A 15,026-nucleotide genomic window follows, 5' to 3' on the forward strand; every position below is an offset into this window, starting at 1 on the left:
TAATTATATTCAAGACCATATAGAGATAGATACCAACACTACACAGGATCTGTATCCTATATAAGTGATTACATACAGCACCATATAGAGGCAGATACCATCTGTACACAGGATCTATGTACCATATAAGTGATTATATACAGGACCATATAGATGTAGATACCAGCTGTACACAGGATCTGTATACCATATAAGTGAATATATATACAGGGCCATATAGAGGTATATACCAGCTGTACACATGATCTATATATCATATAAGTGATTATAAAGGACCATACAGAGGCAGATAGTGGTACCATATAAGGGATTAGAAACCCAAGTAGTTACACTCCTCATACTGCCCCCATATGGTGGTTAGGCCTCTTACACTGACTCCATATAGTAGTTAAGTTCTTCAGTCTAGTGATACAAGAACTCTGAGACTATGTGAGACCTTGTGTGAGAGTTCAGCCCTAAGAGACTGTGTTGACTGCCTGAGACCTATAGCCCTGTGAGAGGCCAGCTCTGAGAGACTGTGTGAGACCTTCAGTCCAGTGAAAGATCAGCCCTAAGAGACTGTGTGGACTACCTGAGACCTTCAGACGTGTGAAAGGGCAGCACTAAAAGGCTATGTGGACTGTGTGAAACCTTCAGTCATGTGAGAGGCCATTTCTGGAACTGTGTGGACTGCCTGACACTTTCAGTCCTGTGAGAGGCCAACATAGAGAGACTGTGTGAGTCCTTCAGTCTGATGAGAGGAGAGCTTTGGGACTGTGTGAGTCCTTCAGTCATGCAAGATGCCAGCATAGAGAGACTGTGTAGACTGTGTGAGTCCTTCAGTCATGCGAGATGCCAGCATAGAGAGACTGTGTAGACTGTGTGAGTCCTCCAGTCCAGCACAAGGTCACCCCTGAGAGACTGTGAGGACAACCTTCAGTTTTGAGAGAGGCCAGCACTGAGAGACTGTGTGAGTCCTTTAATCCTGTGAGAGGTCGCCCTAAGAGACCTTCAGCCCTGTCAGAGGTCAGCTCTGAGAGACTGTATGGACTGTGTAAGACCTTCAGTCATGTGAAAGGCCATTTCTGGAACTGTGTGGATTGCCTGACACTTTCAGTCCTGTGAGAGGCCAACATGGAGAGACTGTGTAGATTGCGTGAGACCTTCAGTCCTGTGAGAGGCCAACATGGAGAGACTGTGTAGACTGCGTGAGACCTTCAGTCCTGTGAGAGGCCAACATGGAGAGACTGTGTAGACTGTGTGAGACCTTCAGTCCTGTGAGAGGCCAACATGGAGAGACTGTGTAGACTGTGTGAGACCTTCAGTCCTGTGAGAGGCCAACATGGAGAGACTGTGTAGACTGTGTGAGACCTTCAGTCCTGTGAGAGGCCAACATTGAGAGACTGTGTAGACTGTGTGAGACCTTCAGTCCTGTGAGAGGCCAACATTGAGAGACTGTGTAGACTGTGTGAGACCTTCAGTCCTGTGAGAGTCCAACATGGAGAGACTGTGTAGACTGTGTGAGACCTTCAGTCCTGTGAGAGGCCAACATGGAGAGACTGTGTAGACTGTGTGAGACCTTCAGTCCTGTGAGAGGCCAACATGGAGAGACTGTGTAGACTGTGTGAGACCTTCAGTCCTGTGAGAGGCCAACATTGAGAGACTGTGTAGACTGTGTGAGACCTTCAGTCCTGTGAGAGGCCAACATTGAGAGACTGTAGACTGTGTGAGTCCTTCAGTCCAGCACAAGGTCACCCCTGAGAGACTGTGAGGACTACCTTCAGTTTTGTGAGAGGCCAGCACAGAGAGACTGTGTGAGTCCTTTAATCCTGTGAAAGGTCGCCCTAAGAGACTATGTAAGACCTTCAGCCCTGTCTCTCAGAGACTGTGTGGACTGTGTAAGACATTCAGTTCTGCATGTATGTAAGTGGTCTGTACATCATGGAAGATGTGCTGTCCTGTGGGTGGTCCTTCATCAGGGACTAGGACTAGTATCTATAGGAGGTCTACCAAACCGATTCTTGGCTCTCGGCCCACCCTTTCCTGTTTCTCAGCCCGCCCCATAGATTTCTACCAGTTACCCCTCTGTGAGTCCTTGTTACCGCTACGCCACTATCTTATATGACAAAAATACCATCTCCACCTGAGAAAAACACAAATACACTTGGACAAATGGCGGGGGGGGGGGGGGGGGGGGGGATGGTACACCAGCGAGGGCAAATATGACAACAAATGGGAAAATATAAAAAATTAACATTTGGTGAACGAAAAAAATAAAAATAAATGCCCCCTCCCCTTCCACCTTACAAGCAGGAATATAGACATGTGTGAGTGGCGGAGCGCTGTGTGAACACACACGACCAGAACATTCTATCATGGGAAAATCTTTATTCACTGATTATTTTCTATAGGATTAACAGGAAAGACAGCACCACCTCATGGTCATGTGTGGTCATTGCAGGAGTATATCTTATATATTTTGGTGTCGGCAGCTATTAGTCGTCCTGTGGCCCCATGATGGTAACATAGGGGGAAGTGATCAGAGAGGTAGAACCACTGAATATAGAATCAATATGTGCAGTAGAATAGATCTGTCAGATCAGTGGTCTTCAAACTGTGGTCCTCCAGATGTTGCAAAACTACAACTCCCAGCATGCCCGGACAGCCGTTGGCTGTCCGGGCATGCTGGGAGTTGTAGTTTTGCAACATCTGGAGATCCGCAGTTTAGAGACCACCACTCCTGCTCTAGATCACTCTTGAATCAACTGCTATCGAGGGTCCTACTACTTAGACTCTTTGCAATAGATACAATTTGGGTTGACCCCCCAATGGAAACCAATGCTGTGTATGACGGATGAATACCGACCACTCACGTAGCGGAGGACGGTGCCGTCATACAGGGGGAAATCGTTGAAGCTGTTACCGGAGGGTTGTCCGAATCGAAATATTCTCCCGCGGCTTGTCACAAAGATCAGCTCATTGACATAGGAGGCCACCTTCCCCGACACTTGGGTGATGTTCTCGCCCCGATGCAGTAAGATCTCAAGGAGGGTCCCTGATGGATTCCCGTAGTAAGGTCCCCAGGTGCCACCATACTGGAACTGGAGCCTGGAGAAGAGAAGAACATGAAGAGGAGGCACTCTGCAGGAAAGAGGCTCAGAAGAGACTCTCTACGGGAAGAATGATCACAAAAAAAGCATCAAGAAAGAGGACCAGAAGGGAAGCTGCAGGGAAGAGGATTAAAAGAGAAGCTGCAAAGAAGAGGATCAGAGGAGAAGCTGCAGGGAAGAGGATCAGAAGAGAAGCTGCAGGGTAGAGGATCAGAAGAGAAGCTGCAGGGAAGAGGATTAAAAGAGAAGCTGCAGGGAAGAGGATCAGAAGAGAAGCTGCAGGGTAGAGGATCAGAAGAGAAGCTGCAGGGAAGAGGATCAGAAGAGAAGCGTCAGGAGAGAGGATCAGAAGAGAAGGTGCAGGGTAGAAGATCAGAAGAGAAGCTGCAGGGTAGAGGATCAGAAGAGAAGCTGCAGGGTAGAGGATCAGAAGAGAAGCTGCAGTGTAGAGGATCAGAATAGAAGCTGCAGGGTAGAGGATCAGAAGAGAAGCAGCAGGGTAGAGGATCAGAAGAGAAGCTGCAGGGAAGAGGATCAGAAGAGAAGCGGCAGGGGAGAGGATCAGAAGAGAAGGTGCAGGTAGAAGATCAGAAGAGAAGCTGCAGGGTAGAGGATCAGAAGAGAAGCTGCAGGGTAGAGGATCAGAAGAGAAGCTGCAGGGTAGAGGATCAGAAGAGAAGCTGCAGCATAGAGGATCAGAAGAGAAGCTGCAGGGAAGAAGATCAGAAGAGAAGCGGCAGGGGAGAGGATCAGAAGAGAAGGTGCAGGGTAGAAGATCAGAAGAGAAGCTGCAGGGTAGAGGATCAGAAGAGAAGCTGCAGGGTAGAGGATCAGAAGAGAAGCTGCAGGGTAGAGGATCAGAAGAGAAGCTGCAGGGTAGAGGATCAGAAGAGAAGGTGCAAGGTAGAAGATCAGAAGAAAAGCTGCAGGAAAGAGGATCAGAAGAGAAGCTGCAGGGTAGAGGATCAGAAGAAAAGCTGCAGGGAAGAGGATCAGAAGAGAAGATGCAGGGAAGAGGATCAGAAGAGAAGCTGCAGGGAAGAGGATCAGAAGAGAAGCTACAGGGAAGAGGATCAGAAGAGAAGCTGCAGGGAAGAGGATCAGAAGAGAAGGTGCAGGGAAGAGGATCAGAAGAGACTCCGCAGGTAAGAAGCAATAATATATATAAAGGATCTCACCCAATGACATGACTTGGATTCTCCCGCACTCGCAGACCTGTTATTGGTCCATTCAGCTGCTCCGAGGAGAATGAGAAGGCAGTGCCCCCTCCTGCACCGTACTCCCCCACAAAGGAAGAAAGACGAGACTGTACTAAAGGAGGAGAAGAGACAAATAAAGGAGGACCTTCAGCATGGCTTTGACCAAGAACGTATTGCCATTGGACCAACCTGCATAGACCAAGAATGTAACCTCCTGGTGTATATATACCTATCCATTATCGATGCCCCCCATACTGGTCACTGGGAAAACAGATTTTTTTAATTTAAAGCTGTGGAATCTGCTCAATTCACTCAAGTGCAAGGAAAAAGGCAAATGTGTCGCACAAAAATGTGCATGAGGATGGGGTGCGATGCCACACAAGCCATTCTCCGTAAGGATAGAGGCCCCCAACAAACCTACCCATTTCCTCTGGGCCAGAAGGTCCCTGCAAAAGTCCAGGTTCAATGTCCCCTTTCACCGAAGCTACTAGGGGACCACAAGTGCTCCCGGCATCCGTCAAGGCGTTAACCTGAGTGTCAACCTAAGGAGCCGTATACAGATGGCATCTCTACTGAAGCAGAGGATGCCCGGGGTGTGGGGGATGGTGAGGAACCTAATGACCACACACCTCCCCTAGGGTCTATTCACATGGCGGAATATCCGCTTGTGGAATTCCACCTCAAATTAAAGCCCATAGACTTTTATGGGATTCTGCGCTCCCATTCTCACTTATGAAATTCCACTTGCGGAATTCCGCTTGCGGAATTCCGCAAGCGGAATTTCAAAAGTGTGAATGGGAGTGCGGAATCCCATAAAAGTCTATGGGCTTTAATTTGAGGTGGAATTCGGCTAGATGATATTCCGCCATGTGAATAGACCCTTAGCTCACAGGAAGGACACAGGTCTCATCGGGGCAGCCATTGAGCCAACTTTGGGTCTGGCCCCGACACCCCCAGTACACCTGTCCCCTCCATGCAAAAACTTCGTCCCCACCAATGGCTCTGGTTAGACCACTGATAAGAAAAGATTCTACCCTTGATCTTAGGCTGCGTTCACATGGCCGTCTGTCCCCGTTTTTTTTTATCCCTGTTTTGGTTCCATTCTTGCAGGTTTAACGGATTAAAAAAGTTTTTTTTTTTAAATCCCATTCTTGTCAATGGGATTTTTTTTTACAATCCGTTTACATCTGTTCGTACCCGTCTGCGCTCATTTTCGTTTTTTTTGACGGCAGAAAAAACGGCACATGCAGTATTTTGACGGAAGAAAAAATGGATACAGTAAATTTAACATTGAAAAGGATGAGTCTTTAATGTCATCTGTTTATATCCATTTTTTTTTAAATCAGTTTTTTGATTCGATTTTTACTTCTGAGCATGTTCACAACAAAAAAAAATTCTGGGTTTAAAAACTGAACCATAACAGATGCAAACGGATAACATCCATTTGCATCCGTTATTGTCCGTTTTTTTTAAAGTCCGTTTTTATTTTTGACGGGAGAAGAAACGGGATGGGTCTAGACGGTCGTGTGAACGCGACCTCAGCCAAAGGGCAGAGAAGCAATAAACAGATACAGTGACCCCCCGACATGCGATGGTCCCGACATGTGATCAAATCAACATACGATGCTTTTATATGTCGGGGCCATCACATTAACTGCTATACGACAGCGCAAAATGCTTAAGCTTCTGCCGGATAGCAGTTTAAGCATCCCAGGTTCACTTACCTATCCCCGCTGCTCCGGGTCCACTTCGCGATCCTCCGACATTTTCTGCATCTTCTCCGGGGTCCGGGCCCCGCTTTCCGGCGTCGTTATTACGTCATGCACACGCTGTCCCGGCGTCGCAACGTAATAACGTCACCAGAAAGCGAGGCCCGGACACCGGAGAAGATGCGGAAAAAGCTGGAGGATCCCGAAGAAGACGCCGGAGCAGCGGGACAGCATCGGGAGCCCCTGGGACAGCATCGGGAGCCCCTGGGACAGCATCGGGAGCCCCTGGGACAGCATTGGGAGCGGTGAGGACGTGGTCTGGAGCGGCGGGGACAGGTGAGTATAACTTCCTATACTTTACAATGCACGGATCTCTCAACATACGATGGATTCGACAAATGATGGGTCGTTTGGAACAAATTACCATCGTATGTTGAGGGACCATTGTACTATACTTGATAATAAACCAGGCAGAGAAGGGACAACTTTTTTGGTGTTCTTGCTCCTCGTCAGTACAGACCAGGGAGCTGGTGGAGTCCTGGTCCTCATTAAAAGGACCGGGCTGGAGACTTATTCTCAGGGAATGCTCCCTGCTCTGTACTAATCCAGTGCAAGAACCGTGAAACACTTGGATCTAAATAGAGAAGGCAAAGCCCCATAGAAAACTCTTCAATGACCCCCAAACTGTGCATGGACATTCATCAGCTACAAGTGAAAGTGAAAGCGAAAATAAAAATACAACTAGGCTACCAAATGTTACCTCACACTTACAAATAGCGTATGAATAGCATAACAAATAGCTAAATACTGATATGTTACCACAGACCAAACCCCTAAATGATCAGCCACAAAACCACTTACCTGTATGACCACACAGTTCTCTCTGTGATCATGGAGATGAGTGCAGGGAGGGGATAGAGAGGACTGTGCAGCTGTAACTGTATGACCACACAGTTCTCTCTATGATCACAGAGATGAGTGCAGGGAGGAGATAGAGAGGACTGTGCAGCTGTATCTGTATGACCACATAGTTCTCTCTATGATCATAGAGATGAGTGCAGGGAGGGGATAGAGAGGACTGTGCAGCTGTATCTGTATGACCACACAGTTCTCTCTATGATCAGAGAGACGAGTGCAGGGAGGGGATAGAGAGGACTGTGCAGCTGTATCTGTATGACCACACAGTTCTCTCTATGATCAGAGAGACGAGTGCAGGGAGGGGATAGAGAGGACTGTGCAGCTGTAACTGTATGACCACACAGCTCTGTCTATGATCATAGAGATGAGTGCAGGGAGGGGATAGAGAGGACTGTGCAGCTGTAACTGTATGACCACATTGTTCTCTCTATGATCATAGAGATGAGTGCAGGGAGGGGATAGAGAGGACTGTGCAGCTGTAACTGTATGACCACATAGTTCTCTCTATGATCATAGAGATGAGTGCAGGGAGGGGATAGAGAGGACTGTGCAGCTGTAACTGTATGACCACACAGCTCTGTCTATGATCATAGAGATGAGTGCAGGGAGGGGATAGAGAGGACTGTGCAGCTGTAACTGTATGACCACATTGTTCTCTCTATGATCATAGAGATGAGTGCAGGGAGGGGATAGAGAGGACTGTGCAGCTGTAACTGTATGACCACACAGTTCTCTCTATGATCACAGAGATGAGTGCAGGGAGGAGATAGAGAGGACTGTGCAGCTGTATCTGTATGACCACATAGTTCTCTCTATGATCATAGAGATGAGTGCAGGGAGGGGATAGAGAGGACTGTGCAGCTGTATCTGTATGACCACACAGTTCTCTCTATGATCAGAGAGACGAGTGCAGGGAGGGGATAGAGAGGACTGTGCAGCTGTAACTGTATGACCACACAGCTCTGTCTATGATCATAGAGATGAGTGCAGGGAGGGGATAGAGAGGACTGTGCAGCTGTAACTGTATGACCACATTGTTCTCTCTATGATCATAGAGATGAGTGCAGGGAGGGGATAGAGAGGACTGTGCAGCTGTAACTGTATGACCACATAGTTCTCTCTATGATCATAGAGATGAGTGCAGGGAGGGGATAGAGAGGACTGTGCAGCTGTAACTGTATGACCACACAGCTCTGTCTATGATCATAGAGATGAGTGCAGGGAGGGGATAGAGAGGACTGTGCAGCTGTAACTGTATGACCACATTGTTCTCTCTATGATCATAGAGATGAGTGCAGGGAGGGGATAGAGAGGACTGTGCAGCTGTAACTGTATGACCACACAGTTCTCTCTATGATCACAGAGATGAGTGCAGGGAGGAGATAGAGAGGACTGTGCAGCTGTATCTGTATGACCACATAGTTCTCTCTATGATCATAGAGATGAGTGCAGGGAGGGGATAGAGAGGACTGTGCAGCTGTATCTGTATGACCACACAGTTCTCTCTATGATCAGAGAGACGAGTGCAGGGAGGGGATAGAGAGGACTGTGCAGCTGTATCTGTATGACCACACAGTTCTCTCTATGATCAGAGAGACGAGTGCAGGGAGGGGATAGAGAGGACTGTGCAGCTGTAACTGTATGACCACACAGCTCTGTCTATGATCATAGAGATGAGTGCAGGGAGGGGATAGAGAGGACTGTGCAGCTGTAACTGTATGACCACATTGTTCTCTCTATGATCATAGAGATGAGTGCAGGGAGGGGATAGAGAGGACTGTGCAGCTGTAACTGTATGACCACATAGTTCTCTCTATGATCATAGAGATGAGTGCAGGGAGGGGATAGAGAGGACTGTGCAGCTGTAACTGTATGACCACACAGCTCTGTCTATGATCATAGAGATGAGTGCAGGGAGGGGATAGAGAGGACTGTGCAGCTGTAACTGTATGACCACATTGTTCTCTCTATGATCATAGAGATGAGTGCAGGGAGGGGATAGAGAGGACTGTGCAGCTGTAACTGTATGACCACACAGTTCTCTCTATGATCACAGAGATGAGTGCAGGGAGGAGATAGAGAGGACTGTGCAGCTGTATCTGTATGACCACATAGTTCTCTCTATGATCATAGAGATGAGTGCAGGGAGGGGATAGAGAGGACTGTGCAGCTGTATCTGTATGACCACACAGTTCTCTCTATGATCAGAGAGACGAGTGCAGGGAGGGGATAGAGAGGACTGTGCAGCTGTAACTGTATGACCACACAGCTCTGTCTATGATCATAGAGATGAGTGCAGGGAGGGGATAGAGAGGACTGTGCAGCTGTAACTGTATGACCACATTGTTCTCTCTATGATCATAGAGATGAGTGCAGGGAGGGGATAGAGAGGACTGTGCAGCTGTAACTGTATGACCACATAGTTCTCTCTATGATCATAGAGATGAGTGCAGGGAGGGGATAGAGAGGACTGTGCAGCTGTAACTGTATGACCACACAGCTCTGTCTATGATCATAGAGATGAGTGCAGGGAGGGGATAGAGAGGACTGTGCAGCTGTAACTGTATGACCACATTGTTCTCTCTATGATCATAGAGATGAGTGCAGGGAGGGGATAGAGAGGACTGTGCAGCTGTAACTGTATGACCACACAGTTCTCTCTATGATCACAGAGATGAGTGCAGGGAGGAGATAGAGAGGACTGTGCAGCTGTATCTGTATGACCACATAGTTCTCTCTATGATCATAGAGATGAGTGCAGGGAGGGGATAGAGAGGACTGTGCAGCTGTATCTGTATGACCACACAGTTCTCTCTATGATCAGAGAGACGAGTGCAGGGAGGGGATAGAGAGGACTGTGCAGCTGTAACTGTATGACCACACAGCTCTGTCTATGATCATAGAGATGAGTGCAGGGAGGGGATAGAGAGGACTGTGCAGCTGTAACTGTATGACCACATTGTTCTCTCTATGATCATAGAGATGAGTGCAGGGAGGGGATAGAGAGGACTGTGCAGCTGTAACTGTATGACCACATAGTTCTCTCTATGATCATAGAGATGAGTGCAGGGAGGGGATAGAGAGGACTGTGCAGCTGTAACTGTATGACCACACAGCTCTGTCTATGATCATAGAGATGAGTGCAGGGAGGGGATAGAGAGGACTGTGCAGCTGTAACTGTATGACCACATTGTTCTCTCTATGATCATAGAGATGAGTGCAGGGAGGGGATAGAGAGGACTGTGCAGCTGTAACTGTATGACCACATAGTTCTCTCTATGATCATAGAGATGAGTGCAGGGAGGGGATAGAGAGGACTGTGCACCTGTAACTGTATGACCACAAAATTCTACAGATAAGAATCTCTTCCTTTTGGTGGAGAGTATAGATTGTCCAGCTTAGGATAACTTTCTTTCTTAAAGGGAATGTGCAACCTAAATTTGTTCTTTTTTCTTATTTGTTTCTACTTTCTGATTGTAACTTTTTTTGTATTTTATGTTTAACACATTATTATGGGAGCGGACATGTTGCCTGAGCTGTTTTAACAGCATTTAGTGATATGCTTTACAGCAAGCCTCATGGACATAAAAAATATCTATCTCCAAACCCTATTATTTGCATGGAGTAGCCATGTATGCTGCTCTGTGATCTGTGCAGGGGAGGTGGAGGCTGAGCTTCTATTGTCTTCTCTGGTGTCACCTCCCACTGTAATGCTGAACAGATCAGCAGCCTCCTCCTTATCATCACAGACGGAATCGGAAGTCTCAACTTAGTTTTAGGCCTAGCGGCCAAAACGAAGACTGCTGAATTTCAGGATTTTTTTTAAACCCCTTAAGGACACATGACGTCATGTGTTTAACGGCCCCCCCGCAACCATCTGGAGCGGAGCCGGTGCCCGATGCCTGCTGAAATTGTTCATGATGACCCCCCATGTCGGTGATGGCCGCAGATCGCTGGACAATTCAGTCCAGCGATCTGCGGCGGATTCCGGGTCAATCGGGTCTCCAGTGACCCGGAATTACTGGCTGTTCGGGGCCGTCTCTGACGGCCCCGAACAGCCAGAGCCTGCAGGGGTGAGGTGGCACTGGTGCCACCTCACGATCGCCCTGATTCGTTGGCCGGATTACCGGCCGATCAATCAGGGCGCCTGCTGCGGGTTTCACTCCCGCAACCCGCTCTGCCCCTCTTCCGGAGGACGTGAGCGGGTGCGGGACGTGCACCCCGGGTGCTGGGGACCCCGATCCCCGGCGTCCCTGTTGGGATCGGGGCCCCAGGGCGGCGACGACGAGGGACTGACCTGATGCGGCTGGATCATTGGAGGTGAGTGACAGCCTCCTGCTGTTGCTTAGCAACAGCTCCCAGCATGCAAAAAGGGCATGCTGGGAGCTGTAGTTATGCAACAGCAGGAGGCAGACCACCACAACTCCCAGCATTCCCTTATGGGCATGCCGGGACTTGTAGTTTTGCAACAGCTGGAGGCACATTCTTTCTATGGAAAAGTGTACCTTCAGCTGTTGTATAACTACAACTCCCAGCCTGCACAATCAGCTAAAGTGCATGCTGGGAGTTGTAGTGGTGCATCTGGTGGTTGCATAACTACAACTCCCAGCATGCACGTTGGCTGTCTGATTGCTGAGAGTTGTAGTTTTGCAACAGCTGAAGGCACACTGAGTTAAGTAGCAAACCAGTGTGTCTCCAGCTGTTGCATAACTACAATCCCCAGCATCCCCAGCCAAAGTAGTATGCCTCCAGCTGTTGCATAACTACAAGACCCAGCATGCCCTTCCACTGTCCGTACATGCTGGGGGTTGTAGCTTTTGCAACAGCTGAAGGCACACTGGTTGCAAAACACTGAGTTTGTTACCAAACTCGGTGTTTCACAACCAGTGTGCCTCCAGCTGTTGCAAAACTACAATTCCCAGTATGCACTGATAGACCGAACATGCTGGGAGTTGTAGTTTTGCAACAGCTGGATGTCCCCCCCCCCCCCCCAATGTGAATGTACAGGGTACACTCACATGGGCGGAGGATTACAGTAAGTATCCGGCTGCAAGTTTGAGCTGCGGCAAATTTTCTGCCGCAACTCAAACTGCCAGCGAGAAACTACTGTGAACCCCCCGCCCGTGCGACTGTACCCTAAAAACACTACACTACACTACCACAAAATAAAATAAAAAGTAAAAAACACTACATATACACATACCCCTACACAGCCCCCCTCCCCTCCCCAATAAAAATGAAAAACGTCTGGTACGCCACTGTTTCCAAAACGGAGCCTCCAGCTGTTGCAAAACAACTACTCCCAGTATTACCAGACAGCCACTGACTGTCCAGGCATGCTGGGACTTTTACAACAGCTGGAGGCACCCTGTTTGGGAATCACTGGCGTAGAATACCCCTATGTCCACCCCTATGCAAGTCCCTAATTTAGGCCTCAAATGCGCATGGCACTCTCACTTTGGAGCCCTGTCGTATTTCAAGGCAACAGTTTAGGGTCACATATGGGGTATCGCTGTACTCGGGAGAAATTGTGTTACAAATTTTGGGGGGTATTTTCTGCTATTACCCTTTTTAAAAATTTAAACTTTTTGGGAAAACAAGCATTTTAGGTAAAAAAAATATATATTTTTTTTTACATATGCAAAAGTCGTGAAACACCTGTAGGGTATTAAGGTTCAAATTTCCCCTTGTTACGTTCCCCGAGGGGTCTAGTTTCCAAAATGGTATGCCATGTGTTATTTTTTTTGCTGTCCTGGCACCATAGGGGCTTCCTAAATGCGGCATGCCCCCAGAGCAAAATTTGCTTTCAAAAATCTAAATGTGACTCCTTCTCTTCTGAGACCTGTAGTGCGCCAGCAGAGCACTTTTCACCCCCATATGGGGTGTTTTCTGAATCGGGAGAAATTGGGCTTCAAATTTTGGGGGGTATTTTCTGCTATTACCCTTTTTAAAAATGTAAACATTTTGGGAAACCAAGCATTTTAGGTAAAAATTTTTTTTTTTTTTTACATATGCAAAGTTGTGAAACACCTGTAGGGTATTAAGGTTCACGTTACCCCTTGTTACGTTCCCCGAGGGGTCTAGTTTCCAAAATGTGATGCCATGTGGTTTTTTTTTTTGCTGTCCTGGCACCATAGGGGCTTCCTAAATGCGGCATGCCCCCAGAGCAAAATTTGCTTTCAAAAAGCTAAATGTGACTCCTTCTCTTCTGAGACCTGTAGTGCGCCAGCAGAGCACTTTTCACCCCCATATGGGGTGTTTTCTGTATCGGGAGAAACTGGGCTTCAAATTTTGGGGAGTATTTTCTGCTATTACCCTTTTTAAAAATGTAAAATTTTTGGGAAACCAAGCATTTTAGGTAAAAAATATATATATATTTTTACATATGCAAAAGTCGTGAATCACCTGTGGGGTATTAAGGTTCACTTTACCCCTTGTTACGTTCCCTGAGGGGTCTAGTTTCCAAAATGGTATGCCATGTGTTTTTTTTTTTTGCTGTCCTGGCACCATAGGGGCTTCCTAAAAGTGACATGCCCCCCAAAAACCATTTGTCGCTCCTTCCCTTCTGAGCCCTCTACTGCGCCCGCACTTTACATAGACATATGAGGTATGTGCTTACTCGAGAGAAATTGGGTTTCAAATACAAGTAAAAATTTTCTACCAATTGCAAAACTTCAAAAATTGGGTCTACAAGAACATGTGAGTGTAAAAAATGAAGATTTTGAATTTTCTCCTTCACTTTGCTGCTATTCCTGTGAAACACCTAAAGGGTATACACACTGACTGAATGTCATTTTGAATACTTTGGGGGGTGCAATTTTTATAATGGGGTCTTTTATGGGGTATTTCTAATATGAAGACCCTTCAAATCCACTTCAAAACTGAACTGGGCCCTGAAAAATACTGAGTTTGAAATTTTTTTGAAAAATTTCAAAATTGCTGCTGAACTTTGAAGCCCTCTGGTGTCTTCCAAAAGTAAAAACTCATAAATTTTATGATTCAAACATAAAGTAGACATATTGTATATGTGAACCCCAAAAAAATATATTTTGAATATCCATTTTCCTTACAAGCAGAGAGCTTCAAAGTTAGAAAAATGCGAAATTTTCATTTTTTTCATCAAATTTGGGGATTTTTCACCAAGAAAGGATGCAAGTTACCATAAAATTTTACCACTAAGTTAAAGTAGAATATGTCACGAAAAAACAATCTCAGAATCAGAATGATAACTAAAAGCATCAGAGTTATTAATGTTTAAAGTGACAGTGGTCAGATTTGCAAAAAACGCTCTGGTCCTTAAGGTGTAAAATGGCCTGGTCCTTAAGGGGTTAAAGATATAAAATAGAAAAAAAGAAAATTTGAAAAAAAAAAAAAATCTAAAATTCTTAAAAATATATTTAAAGGGGTATTCCACTGCTCAGCTTTTCAAACAAACTGTTCTGAACGCTAAAGCCGGCGCCGGGAGCTTGTGACATCATAGCCCCACCCTCTCATGACATCACACCCCACCCCCTCAATGCAAGTCTATGGGAGGGGGAGTGACGGCACGAGGGGGCGGGGCTATGACGTCACAAGCTCTTGGCGTCGTCTCCAGCGTTCGGAGCAGTTTGTTCCAAACGCTGAGCATTGGAGTACTTGGAAAACTTGATTTAAACAATAGGGGATTTTCTGATTCTATATAAGAAGAACTGTGCTGTATACAGAGGATGAACATAGAAGAAAGGAAAGAAATCACATGGAGATGTGTAATGACTACTACTCACCACTAGAGGCCACTGAGGAGCCCAGGATCAGGCACAGACACAGCAGAGCCAGCATTGTGCAGGGAGGGGAGCGAAGTCCAGGAGGTGTCACTGGTCCAGAGCTGGAGATAAAATATATTATATATACTGGTAAATAGTTGGTCTTATACTGGGAGCCATACTGGGCCTTTCTGCTCCCTGGGTCAGTGTGGCCCCTTCTTGGCTTCTATCACCCTATATGTCATGTCCAGTCCTAGAGGTGGAAGATGAGACACTTACCTGGTATCAGTCTGCAGGGATGTGACTGTGACCCTCATCATCTGTATATATAGGATCCTCTGGCATCCGGGTACCATATGGCGCCCAATA

The 15,026-nt window shown here is 46.9% G+C and overlaps 1 protein-coding gene across 1 annotated transcript; it reads right to left on the reverse strand.

Annotated features, from left to right (window-relative positions):
• Window positions 1-2,740: 2,740 nt before the first annotated feature.
• LOC130285057 (zymogen granule membrane protein 16-like) lies at window positions 2,741-14,752 on the reverse strand. Its single transcript, XM_056536181.1, has 3 exons — window positions 14,679-14,752; window positions 4,268-4,400; window positions 2,741-3,087 (listed from the first exon to the last, which is right to left on the reverse strand). The coding sequence occupies exons 1-3, from the start codon at window positions 14,731-14,733 to the stop codon at window positions 2,763-2,765; spliced, it is 513 nt and encodes a 170-aa protein (XP_056392156.1). The 5' UTR covers window positions 14,734-14,752; the 3' UTR covers window positions 2,741-2,762.
• Between the last annotated feature and the right edge of the window lie 274 nt (window positions 14,753-15,026).

Source organism: Hyla sarda, chromosome 8, assembly GCF_029499605.1.
Source record: "Hyla sarda isolate aHylSar1 chromosome 8, aHylSar1.hap1, whole genome shotgun sequence".
Taxonomy (NCBI): Eukaryota; Metazoa; Chordata; class Amphibia; order Anura; family Hylidae; genus Hyla; species Hyla sarda.

Bases quoted from the DNA above. Each gene is read 5' to 3' on its own strand.
- LOC130285057 (XM_056536181.1), bottom strand. From the start codon at position 14,733: ATGCTGGCTCTGCTGTGTCTGTGCCTGATCCTGGGCTCCTCAGTGGCC. The intron at 4,401-14,678 runs GTGAGTAGTAGT...CTCCTCCTTTAG, and splicing joins CTCCTCAGTGGCCTCTAGTG to TACAGTCTCGTCTTTCTTCC. The intron at 3,088-4,267 runs GTGAGATCCTTT...TCTCTTCTCCAG, and splicing joins AATCCAAGTCATGTCATTGG to GCTCCAGTTCCAGTATGGTG.